At 30.1% G+C, this 12,770-nt stretch overlaps 1 protein-coding gene across 1 annotated transcript; it reads right to left on the bottom strand.

Annotated features, from left to right (window-relative positions):
* Positions 1-9,403: 9,403 nt before the first annotated feature.
* LOC120180850 (probable pectinesterase 15) lies at positions 9,404-11,022 on the bottom strand. The gene is made up of 5 exons (XM_039186139.1): positions 10,562-11,022; positions 10,302-10,473; positions 10,013-10,219; positions 9,661-9,911; positions 9,404-9,573 (listed from the first exon to the last, which is right to left on the bottom strand). The coding sequence occupies exons 1-5, from the start codon at positions 11,005-11,007 to the stop codon at positions 9,426-9,428; spliced, it is 1,224 nt and encodes a 407-aa protein (XP_039042070.1). The 5' UTR covers positions 11,008-11,022; the 3' UTR covers positions 9,404-9,425.
* Positions 11,023-12,770: the final 1,748 nt, after the last annotated feature.

Consider the following 12,770-nt stretch of genomic DNA (forward strand, 5'->3'; position numbering starts at 1 on the left):
TAACCGAGTTAAATTTAATAACTCACGAGTTTTTCAAATTTATTACATACCCCTGCCGTCAGCTCCCATATTTTTTAATTCCCTTGTAAATGATGAAGGCATTCATCCAAATAAAATAATCACTTAATAATGGTTACTTAAAATACATATAAAACCATTAAATTTATTATAAAATTAATTACCACTGAATATGCAAAATATTTTTTTATACAAAATTTTTAACAATTTCTATCTTAATCTGAACTTTATGACGTTATTTTCAATGATAATTTTATTAAACGATATATGTTTAAATAAAAGACTAAAATCATGTGAATTATAATGATAACAATAACTTGAAATATGGGGTGAATATAAGATATTATTTGTTTAAAGACTCTTAATTCTTTGACAATAAACATTCATATTCCTACAAACGATGCTCAAATATAAAATCTTAAGAAATAATAACAAATCTTTTAATCACTAAAATCGCTTTATTCATTATAAATTTTACTCCTAAATAACTACACAACCAATAAAACATTTAGTTAAATAAAATAATCAATTAATTGCGATTAATTTAAATACATATAGAATTTATTTAATTATAAAATCAAGGACCACTACATATATAAAGTATTTATTTTTAATAATAAATATTTTAATAATTTCTCACTTTATTTGAAATTTTGTAACACTATCATCAATAATTTTATGTAGGGTGTAGTAATGGAAGAATAGAAGTATAGAACTACAGGAATCATGACAGTAATTCCTCATCTAACCTGAAAAAAATATCTTTTAAATAAACTTATAGGGGAATTTACTATACGAGAAAACATGTTCCAAGTCAAATCAAAACGTTTATTTCATTTTAAAAAAGGCAATGTGCACAATCAAAATGAGAATAAATTTCTTCCCACGCTGAAAACACAAGTTATGGTTATATATTTTATCAGGTTCTGCCTCTGATTGCCCTGGAAATTAGATGGCTTTTGCACTGTTCCCATAGGTACAACATAGGTTTCTAAGGACTAGTTTAGCATTGCTAGGAATTTAAGAAATATATATATAATCATGAACCAAAATACTTTAATGTAAAGAAATTGTTGTTATTTTTTAAAGTTTTGGATTCGAGTATCATGAATGTTAAAGGTGTGATCGTTTAATGTCAAATGATTAAGAGTTATTTTGAAAAAAATATTGTATTGTGCTTACTCCAGATTAATAAAAGAATAAAAAAAATTAATCAATTGACAATAAATACGCACACGCCCTGTATATGCAATTATTTAAACTTGAGACTTATAAGGAAAACAACTCTTTTATCGGTCGCTCAATAACTTATAGGAGTAGAAGTTTAAATATTGTTCCACGTGGTATTGTAATCACCATATTTTTACCCGACCTTGTTGCTATTATTAAAATATTATTATTATTGAGCTTAATAAACACACACACATAATTTGGTTTTCTGTTTTCACTGAAAAATATAATAGTTCCTGATTTATGGATCATGGAATCTATTGTTTTATTGGGACATTATCTGGGTAGAATACCGGAGTATGGAGGTTCAGCTCGGTCAAACTGGTAATTCCTTATATAGGCGCAGACCGATCAAGTTGGTAATTCCTTACGAACTTAAGGTGACCGTTAGGTAGGCTCCAAGGCCCCGAGAAATTTTCTTGGGTAGGCTCTTAGGCCCCAAGGCACTCCCTTAGGGTGACTCCTTTGCTATGTACTTAGGGTGAATCCTTATGGATACAGTTATGAGGAAACTGCATAAAGGTGTTCAGTTGGAGGGTTCTACTATGGTTTTAAAAAATATGTTTTAAAATGTTACTGTTTTAAAAAGATCTACATCTTTTTACTGGTTTTGGTTAGAACACACTGGACATCTTTATCCGATCTTTTTGAAACTTGGTACTCTGAATGTTTCCTATGAACTGAAATCCTCATGGCTTTTAATCGATAAAATATCAGTGGAATCTCAACTCATTAAGAAAATCTGTAGACGGTCGAGTCAATAAGGAAAACTTATGATGTTCATTTTATCCGCATGTCCTTTAGCATCACTTGGTAGTTCTGTATTATTGAGCTTCCCAAAGCTCACTCTTTTACTCACTATTTCAGGTTAAAAGAATCAAACCAGTGCAGCGATCGACATCAGTAAAGGAGTTTCCACCAGCGTTGCTTGCGGAGTACGGTGCATGTGTTTAGGGGGCATATAGATGGTATTCTGGTTTTATATCCGAGTTTGAAACGTATATGATTTTGATTCTTTTGTAGTATGAATGGTTTTCTGAATTGTATTTTAAGTATAATTTATATTATAATTTTACACGTTTTAACAGAAATTTTAAAATTTTTCGGGATTTGTATTGTGAGTCGCTCCGGTAGCCCTAATGTGACACCTCAGATCGGATCGGGTCACCCTCATTAGTCTGTGGGTGTTAGATTAACTCGTTAACTTTTCTTTATCCAAATATTTCAACAACCTTGTGGGGACCCGCCCTGGGATACGATTCACATTATTTATGGTCTGGGTAAAAATGCTAAAAACAACCCCTAACTTTTAATTTATGCAATTTAATATTTCTGTTATTTTTAAATTTCTCGCACTTTAAATTTCAGTATTTTGACTTCTGCCCCTTTAATTTCCAGTCTTTTATGTTAGTCCTCTAAAATTCCAGCACTTAATTTTTCTGTATTTTTGTTCTTGCATCTTTATTTGCATTCCTTTTATTCTAGTCATCAATATTGCTTGTGGTTTATTTATTTCCAACCCCTATGCTTTCCATTATTTATATTTCAGCCTTATTTATTATTTATTATGTTTATCTCATGTTTTCTGGCTGTTAATTTGCAAAATATCCATGTTAGTCCCTTATTTACGCTATTAGAGAACAAATAATTGGTTCGTATTTTAGACTAAAAATGGAACTTGCCTACCTTTATTATTGTTATTTGTTATCCTTAGTTAGAAATAGGAATCTTCGTAGGCTTATGGCATGCTTGGGCCCTGGTATTTTTTTACTATGTTCGATTAAATCCTTAATTAATATTTATTGACTTAGTAATTTAATCATTGTTTATTATATATATAGATATGTATTATTATTTGAACTTTATTTTATTATAAGTGATAATATTTTTTCTCATTACAAACGATGAATTTTGTTGCAAGAGAAATTTAAGAGGACATTTCTCAACTACAAGGGAAGCGTGTCTTCGAGGATGTTTCGCACAAAAGTCTTTTTATATTCGATTGATTTTTACTTTATCACATTGCTTATTTTATTTTGTTTTGTCCCTTTTTATTTATTTATTTATTTATTTATTTTTTAAAAAATGTAAGGCAATGACTTTTTGTTAGGGGAATACATGGAAAAATCTCCTAACTATAAAGGAAGTGTATTTCCGAGGATCGTTCCTACAAAAAGCGTTCATTTATTCGAGCATTTTCTTGAAAATTAACATGATACTATATATTTTTTTTAAAAATTAGATATATTATCAATAAAATTAAAGAAACACCATTTGTGTGGGGAATATGTGAAAAAATCTCCTAACTTTAAGCGAAGTGCATTTTCAAAGATTGTTCATACGAAATGATGGAATTTCTCATTTTAAAAAATAATAATAATCTTTTTGGTAAATAAATGATTTTTCTTACAATAGTTATTAATTATTCTATAAAAACATGTTTGTGCTTTTTAATTTATTGCAACCATTGTATTTATTATTTGACATCATATTCTTATTTTCTTAATTTCAAAGGTAACATTGTCCTGGTTTGGGAGAATTGACAAGTTAGTATCCTAACTTTAAAGGATGTCAATCTTTGTTGATTTTCTTGAATCGTACGGACATCCTTTTAAATAATTTCAAATGAATGAAAGGATCACAATTTAAATATATATTCAAGTTTGCAATTTCAGAGCTTAGACAACATATAATTGTTTGGGTACCAAGTTTGGACACTATGGGGTGTTTTTACTTCTCTATGCAAAATCGACTCTCGAATTCTTAAAAAATGAATCTTTGGTAAAATGCATACCGTTTTTTTGTCTTTTAATGATTTTTTTCTAAAAATCATTAAAAATATATTTTTTTAGTTATTCGATCTACCTAACCTAAAAGTTGATGGCGACTCCAAAATCAATTTTTTCAAACCTAAATTTAACCATCTTTTCTTGAATTAATTTTTAAGCCAAACCGAATCCTACTCCTCGTTGGGCTAAAAGGGAAAATATTATGACAGGTATAAATATTTTTTTTATATTTTTAAAATAAATAAAATTTTATTCTTTATTAAAAATTAATAAAAAAAATTAAAAAAAAAACAATAAGTCTTTGGTTATCCACTTCACAAAGCTGGTTTTGGTGGGTGAGTCTCCAGAGATTTTCTGCATACATAAGGACTCAAACTCGAGACTTTGCTTAAGCGGTATCAAGTTGTTTACCACTTGAACCAACCCCTATTGATATTGTAAACACCCATTTTTTGCCCGGGTCTCTCCTTCAACTTGGAAGCCTCTCCACCCATGAGTCACCAAGGCGAGTCACCTCCAAGCAAGTTGAAATATCATCATCACTCATGTCGACCAACCAAATAACAAAACAAATAAAAGCATCTCCAAAGTCAAAGATAAATGTCATAAATCATACTTAAACCCGTCACTATCCTACCAAACGCAAAGAAATTTCAGATGCATCCAAGGAGATTAGATGAAGATTTCAACAATAAAATCAGAGGGGAATCGAGCAAAAGAAGGGGGGAAGAAACGAAAAAAAAGAGAAAAAAATCTGTTCGAACGAAAGAAATCAGAGAAAATATTTGAGTGAGAAAACAAGGGTATCTTGTAAATCATTCGAGATCTATCAATAAAGATCCAGAATTTCAAGAAAAAAAAAGCAATACAAAACACAATCCACTATTTCTTATAAGGTATATTTTCTTTGTACATGCATTTTTTTTTCGAAATATAAGATATAAACTAGTAAAAGATAAGTTTTTTTTAACCTTTGAAATCTCCGTTTTCTTTTGGTAGAGGGTCGTTGGTTAGAGACTAGAAAAAGAGAGGAGTCTTCGGAGTTAGATCCGACCACCAAGATACGGTGGCCGGCCGTTTTTGGGCCTAAGGGGAGGTTTGGCCGGCGTGATGAGTTGAGAGAAAAGAAGAATGTTGAGAGAAAAGCAAAAAAATGATAACAAAAGGGGGCTAGGGTTCTCATCTAGGGATGGCAATGGGTCGGGTCGGGTCGGGTTTTTGGGCCACCCGACCCGACCCGAGAAGAAAGGGTTTTTCACCCGTGACCCGACCCGACCCGACGAAATTAAGGTTTCACCCGACCCGACCCGAATATATGACTTAGAAACCCGACCCGACCCGAAATAATAATAAAAAAAATTTTATTCAATGAAAACAGTGACTTAATTGAAAAAAATTATATATGGAGGGACATTATTGTAATTATCCCTAAATATATAGGATAAAATTATATATATTTTTCGGGTCGGGTCGGGTCGGATTTTTTTCACCCTAAACCCAACCCGACCCGACCCGAATAGTACATTTAAAAAAAACCCGACCCGACCCGACCCGAACCCGAAATTTTTTTAAAAAAATCCAACCCGATCGGGTCGGGTCGGGTCGGAACCCGTCGGATTCGGGTTGAGTTGCCATCCCTATTCTCATCTAAGTGATTATAATATGATTTATATAGATAAGAAAATTGAAAACTTATGTTAAGGTCATTTCAGTTTCAACCGTGTTTTACAAAATGGCCACTGAATTATTGTGTCCAATTGCGTTTAAGTCACTCTAATCTCACCGTGTGTTTACATTCTAGTCACTGAAATTCATGTGTTTTATTTTATTCTATTTTAGACACTTTTATTTTCATTAATTTTAATTTAGTTATATATCATATTTTATTTATTCTGATTTCTGCTCCCTATTTGTATTTATTTTATTTTAGTCATTAACCTTTTAACTGTTATTTTATTAACATCCTTATATTTATGTTATTGATTTAAGATAATATTAATTTTTTATTTTGTTATTGTTGTTAACCAATTAATATTTTTATTTTATTGTTTAATAACACCTAATTTTTAATTTTATGAAATTTAATGTTTATGTTTTTTTATATATTTCCAGTACTTTAAATTTTAATATTTTATTCCCTTTTATATTTGGTCTTTATATTTATGCATGATTTTTGTATTCATTTTAAATGTTTATTTCCTTAAATCATGTAATGACCCCTTTAACTTCCCACTATAACTTATATAATATGATATGTTTTTAATTACCTTATTTATGAGTTCATATTATAGCCTAAAAATAAATAGGTGTAAATATTATGCTATAAATATATATTACAATTTATTACCAAAAAGTATATTTGTGTTTTAACGTACAATAAAAGCATATTTATTAGACATATATATAACCTATCCCTTATACATTAAATATGTATATATTATGTATGTACAGTATTTTTTTTTCAATTCGTTACATTGTTAAAGCATGTTTTGTATTATATATATATTATGTATATATAGATAACTTATCCCTCATAAATAGTCACTTCCATTAAATATGTATATATTATGTACGTACAATATATTTTTTAACTTGTTACATATGATAAGCATGTTTTGTATTATATTAAATATATATATATATATATATATATATATATATATATATATATATATATATATATATATATATATATATATATATTTGTATTGTCTCCTATAAAATAGTTATAATTGTTTTATTAAATAAATGGTTGTATTCTATAAAATATATTTCAAACTCTTTAATCTTTTTGACTCATTGTATTTATTATTTCAGTTGTTTTTTAAAATTGACATCTTTTAAAATAAATTCAAATGAATAACAATATCGTAATTTAAATATTTTTTTAAGTTTTTAATTCCCAATATTTAAACAACATATAATCGATTAGGTACCAAAATTTGGGCGTTGTGGGGTATTAATCCTTCCTCATGCGTAACCGACTCCCGAACCCGTTTTAATCGAATCTTTGGTAAACACAGACCAGATGTTGCCATAAAAAATGATTTTCTTTAAATGGTTTTTAAAAGATATTTTTAGGTATTCGACCTACCTAATCCAAAGGTCGATGGCGACTCTATCCAATTTAATTTAAAAACTATAATTTTTCCAAAATTAAAGTCGTAACTGTTTTTAAAACGAGAAGAAATGGTATATGTAAAAAAATGGTTATGACAGATATAAATGAAGATTTTTTTAAAAAGTATCTCGTGTCAATTTTTAGGAGAATTCTAGAACTCACGTCGTACATCAAAACACACCATTAATGTGACACATCGATGCACACTATTAATTAAATTGTGCTTATTAAATAAATACAAAAGAATATAATGAAATATCCACAATTAATCATTTATTTTTAATTTTAATAGGATATAATTAAATTATATTTTTCAATTAAAAATTTAATTAATTTAGGAATTTTTTTATTGAAACACTTAACTATATAAGTTTGTGGATTCATCCCAGTAACTATAAAAAAATCAGCCGTCGACGACTATTGTTTATTATTAGAAAATTACCTCCGGTGACGACAGTTCATCACCGAAAAACTGTTTTCTTCAAATATTTAAATTTATTTTTTTTCTCACCGCAACAAATTATTTTCAACATGAAAACAATATTATCCTTTCAAATTCATTAACGCCCAATGTTAAAACATAATCCGTCCGACAGTCCAAAATATTTTCAAGTACTAAATCCGGATGGCTTCTACATGACCCAAAACAGTATCACTTAAAAAATTTCAAGTCGAAAATAATAGAAAAAGCTTAGCAGGATCAAGTTGGTGGAAACATAATCATCCACGACAGTGGGGAAGTAGAAGAATAAAAATCATAATAAGGGAAAAGTATTAACGTTAGGTGTTCGTGAATAGTCAAATAACCGAATTAATTCGGTTAACCGATCGAATCAAATTAATTCGATTAATTCGGTTCGGTTATCGAATTAGTTCGGTCGATTAACGGTTAATTTTTTTTTAAAATTCGATTAACAGTTAATTTGGTTCGAAATCGGTTAATTAATTGAATTAATCAAAATTAACTTTTAAATATTAAATATATTATATATTACATATGGGCTAAGCCCAAACCATATACAACTCAATTAATAATTTAAGATCTAATAACTTTTAAACTTAAATCAATATTAATTAATTAAAAAATTTATATAAAATTTTTATTTTATAATTATATATTATTTAAATTAATTGTAAACTGTTTTTTTAATTAAAAATATTAAATATATTATATATAACATATAGGCTCAGCCCAAATAATTTAAAATCCAATTAATAATTTAAGATCCAATAACTTTTAAACCTAAATCAATATTAATTAATTAAAAAATTTATCTGAAATTTTTATTTTATAATTCTATATTATTTAAATTAATTATAAACTTTTTTTTGAATTAAAAAACATTTAATTTTTATATAAATTAGAAAATTTGTAAAATTTTCGGTTAATTCGAAAATTAACCGAATTAACCGAAATTGATTCGGTCCGGTTAATATTTTCGAAAAAAAATTCGGTTCGATTAACGGTTAAAGAAAAAAAAAGTTCAGTTAATTCAATTATGGTTAATTCGATTTTAACCGAATGAACAACCCTATTCGTGAATTTAAATGGGAAAATAGTGTTTCCAAGCTGAACATTTGCAGAAGATAAAGTTGCAATGTGAATTTTTTTTTAATACTTCAAGAAAATAATTTTCGGTGATAAATAGTGGTCATCGACAATAATTTTTCGATGATAAACAGTGGTCACCGACAACAATTTTCCGGGAATAAACATTAGTGCGGATGAGTGATTCTTAATAGTTACTGGGATGCATTTGCAAACTTATATAGATTAAGTGTTTCAATAAAAAAAATCATAAATTAAATATAATTTTTAATAAAAAAATATAATTTAGTTATATTTCTCTTAAAAGTTAATTTGAATAATAATAAAAGATTAATTGTGGATATGCCATTATACTCTTTCTTATTTATTTAATAAGTACAATTTAATTAATGGTGTGTATCGATGTATTATATTAGAGGTGAGTTTCGATGTACGACGTGCGCTCTACACTCATCACAATTTTAACTAATTTAAATAGTTTAAATTAAATTTCTTTACGAAGATAAATAATTTCCTTAATAACAAAAAATTCATATATAAAATTGATAATAAAAAAATATTTATATAACATTGATGAATTCAATGTAATTCATATAACAAAGGGTATTTAACCCTTAAATGGCTCCACTTAATTTCATATATATATACCTCAAATTCCTCTTTGAAATCAATATTTTTACATATAATAGCAGATATACTATTCTATAAAGATGAAGGTCTAATCTTGAAGCCATTGATCTCCATCAATGTATGAAATGTTCATATATTCAGCTGCTTCATATTCCATTAGCTGCTTCCCATAAGAAGCTCTTCGTGAGTAGTTTGCTCCAGGTCCCAAACACTCGTATTCACCAAAATACACAGTCCTGGAAACCATAAAAAATTTCATTATTCATTATGATAAAATGATTGTCACTTGAACACATTTTCAATCAAAAAAAGAAATGACAGACTGGTCTCTAGAGGGGTCTCGCCAGTCGTTCCATCCGACCGGATCCACAACATCCGTCATGTAACTTCGTGAAAAGACGACAGTGGCATAAGCTCCCCAAGCTCGTCCAAGCCAGATGCTCCCGGTTCCCCGAACGATGCAGTAGACGAACGAGAACCCGGTTTGGTCATTTATCGATTGCCTTGCATGAGCTGTGATGGATCCGCTAACTCCACTCGTCCCCTCTTTAGCAATTGAATGGATAACACAACCCTGTCATGTGGATGGTCGGTTTTCAGTGATAAAAACAGCATGGATGATAGGCTTTTAATGACAAAACTGAGCTACAACAAGATGTCTGGAAATTGTTGTACCTGATAAAGTGATCTAGCGTTTCCGAAAATGAAATCAATGGAACCTTGTATGAAACATCCTTTGAAATAATGTCTGCCACGCTCATCAAGAAGTGTGTCTTGGGCTCCATAAAACCCACAATTGTAGAAAGCAGCTTGATCCCCTGCTATTCTAAGCGCCACTGCTTGCCGTCCAATCTCACCAGGCATAGGCTCTGGAGCTGTGTTCTTTTCAGAGATTTGGCAACAAATACACTCATCCGTTTATCAAAGGCCAATCAAATTAAAAGAAAGAAGTGTGATGATTTACCTTAAAGCTAATGTTATAAGCTGTGAAGTTAGGAGCAAATATGGAAACCGAAGAGCTATAGACAGTTCCACCGGTTGAATTTGCAGTATCATTCCATTCAATTGCCGTGTTGAGAAAACCCTCACCTTGGATTATCAAGTTCGATTTGTTCTTATGGATCACTACCTTCTCCCTGAATCACGCAGGTCACAATGTTTATACTTCGATTTTCATGCATATATAGCATTAGCAATCTATGGTGCATATGTATAAATAATGACCTGTATGTACCACAATAAATAACGATCAGGGTCTTGGTGGGGCTGGAATCCGGAACTTCGTCAACCGCCTTCTGCACGGTGCTGAAATTCGCACAACCCTCTAGGTCAACTGTTAATACAAGTGACACTTTGTATTGATAAACGAGGCTGCTTGTGATCGAGCTCGAAATCCATTTGATATGATCACATTTCTGCTTACGTCCCCTCCGATGATGGTGATGACGATGGTGGTGGTGGTGGTGGTGATGATGATGTCTAGACACCATCCTTTTGAGCAAAGATATGAATTCACTGCCTTGGCTCACGAATTTCGTAAGGAGTGAAGCTTCGAAGGTGACGGAGATGGGCATTTTGGAAGGAGGAGGGAGTACGAACAGAGCAATTAGGATGGAGAAGAGTGCAAAGAGAAAGGCAAAGAGCCAAATGGAGTTTGTTTTGAGCCCCATGACTATTGCAATGGCCAAATGGGGGGGGGGGTTAGTTAAAGAAGGATGTTATCTTGAAGCTAAAAGAGCAAAGGGCAAGGTATGACTTCATTATATTCCCTAGGCATGGTTGAGTGATGATTGGCGTGGGAGGTAAGATATCTATGACCGGCCCTGATTATTGATTTTGATAAAAAAAAATAACCATACTCTTCAAAAGTAATGGTGTACAAAATGAAGAGTTAAAAAGGTTGGAAACCGCATACGCTAAGCCATGAGAAATGCAGATGCAAAAAGAAAAGGAAAGATGATCTGATTATAGTAATGATAAAAATAAAGGAGAATGCAGCATTTGCATGTTTATTTGAGTAGTTTATACACATCTTTACCAATATTTAAAACGAAACGGGGAATATGTTTTAACATAATCATGACTATAGTATTACTCACTTGGATTTGCATGGGATGTTGGGAGTAAAATGTACTTCTTCCATGATATTTTAAGATAATCAAGATTGCACTCATTTAGGACAGTCAGCCAAACGCCTATGTTAAGCAACTTGCTCATCACTTCCTGCTACTGCTAATGTGCTCTGCGGAGCCTATGATTAAAGGGTAGAGTATTGAAAGTTATGTTTTTACCCACCTCTTAAGGTCACGCTACAATGACATTTTGACGTTCAATTTTCGGTTTTGTTGGTGCTAACATTTGGATTTGGTGGTTATAGGCTATTTTTTCTCGATTATTTTTTATGTGTTGAAGACAATGAATGATACTTCAGAGAAAAAGGAAAGAATCCCCTCACTTGTTATGCCTTAGGGTTTATATACTAACCCTTTAAAAAAGATTTAAATAACTTTATATAGTCCTCCAAAACGATGCTTTGGAGGTTTCATTTGATCCCAAAACGGTACCGTTTTGGATAAATGACCTAAATTCATGTTTGACCTGTGATCACGCCTGAGAGGATCTCCTCCTGTCTATATTTTTGAGTAAATTACCTTTCTAATCCCTCGACTTTACATTGGTTGTAATTAAGTTCTAATTTCACATAAACTAATATTAATTTTGACCCATAGTTTATTTTTTGTTTTAAATTAGTCCTTTTAAATGTAATTAATTAAAATTCAATCATTTTATTTTTATTTTATTTTTATTTAATCCTTGTATATTTATTTGCTCATTTTTTTTACATTAAACATGATCTTACTAATATTATTTTTTTCTGCGTTTTTTCTATAATACATTGCATGAAGATTATTTTAGTTTTTTTTTTCTAAAAATTGAAATAATTTTACTTTGTTATGCCGACTAAATGAGATAGTGTACTAAGCAATTAGATTGCGATGTTCTTAGTTGTGTACAACAAAGGTATATCATCTTCAAATAAATGTGAGTCTCCTTTTCAAATGGGTGCAAAAATAAATTGTTGTTTTCAAAAGAGATCCACTATAATTTTTTCAAAAATTACATTCATACGTGAGATTAAAATTAGGCTAAATTTGTTTTACAATTTTTTGGAAAATGGATATAATGCATTTTTAAATATATCAATTTTTTTGACGTTGTGGAGGTCCTCTAACCTTCCCCACACACATATAATCTCTCGAACTCAATCTTGACTCTAGACTTAAACACATATCTCGCAAAAATTGTCTTTTTTTAAGGGTAAACTACACCAGATATTATCGAACTTTAGGCGTTGTATCGTTTATATCACTAAACTTTAAATTTTTCCAATTATAGCACTAAACTTTGATTTTCGTTTCAATTATATCACTGG

The sequence above is a fragment of the Hibiscus syriacus genome, unplaced genomic scaffold (genome assembly GCF_006381635.1).
Source record: "Hibiscus syriacus cultivar Baekdansim isolate YM2019G1 unplaced genomic scaffold, ASM638163v2 tig00112503_pilon, whole genome shotgun sequence".
Lineage (NCBI taxonomy): Eukaryota > Viridiplantae > Streptophyta > Magnoliopsida > Malvales > Malvaceae > Hibiscus > Hibiscus syriacus.

Coding starts and splice junctions, on each gene's coding strand:
- LOC120180850 (XM_039186139.1), bottom strand. CDS start 11,007: ATGGGGCTCAAAACAAACTCCATTTGGCTCTTTGCCTTTCTCTTTGCA. Junction 10,474..10,561: donor ATTTATTGTGGTACATACAG/GTCATTATTTAT, acceptor TGCGTGATTCAG/GGAGAAGGTAGTGATCCATA. Junction 10,220..10,301: donor CTTATAACATTAGCTTTAAG/GTAAATCATCAC, acceptor ATCTCTGAAAAG/AACACAGCTCCAGAGCCTAT.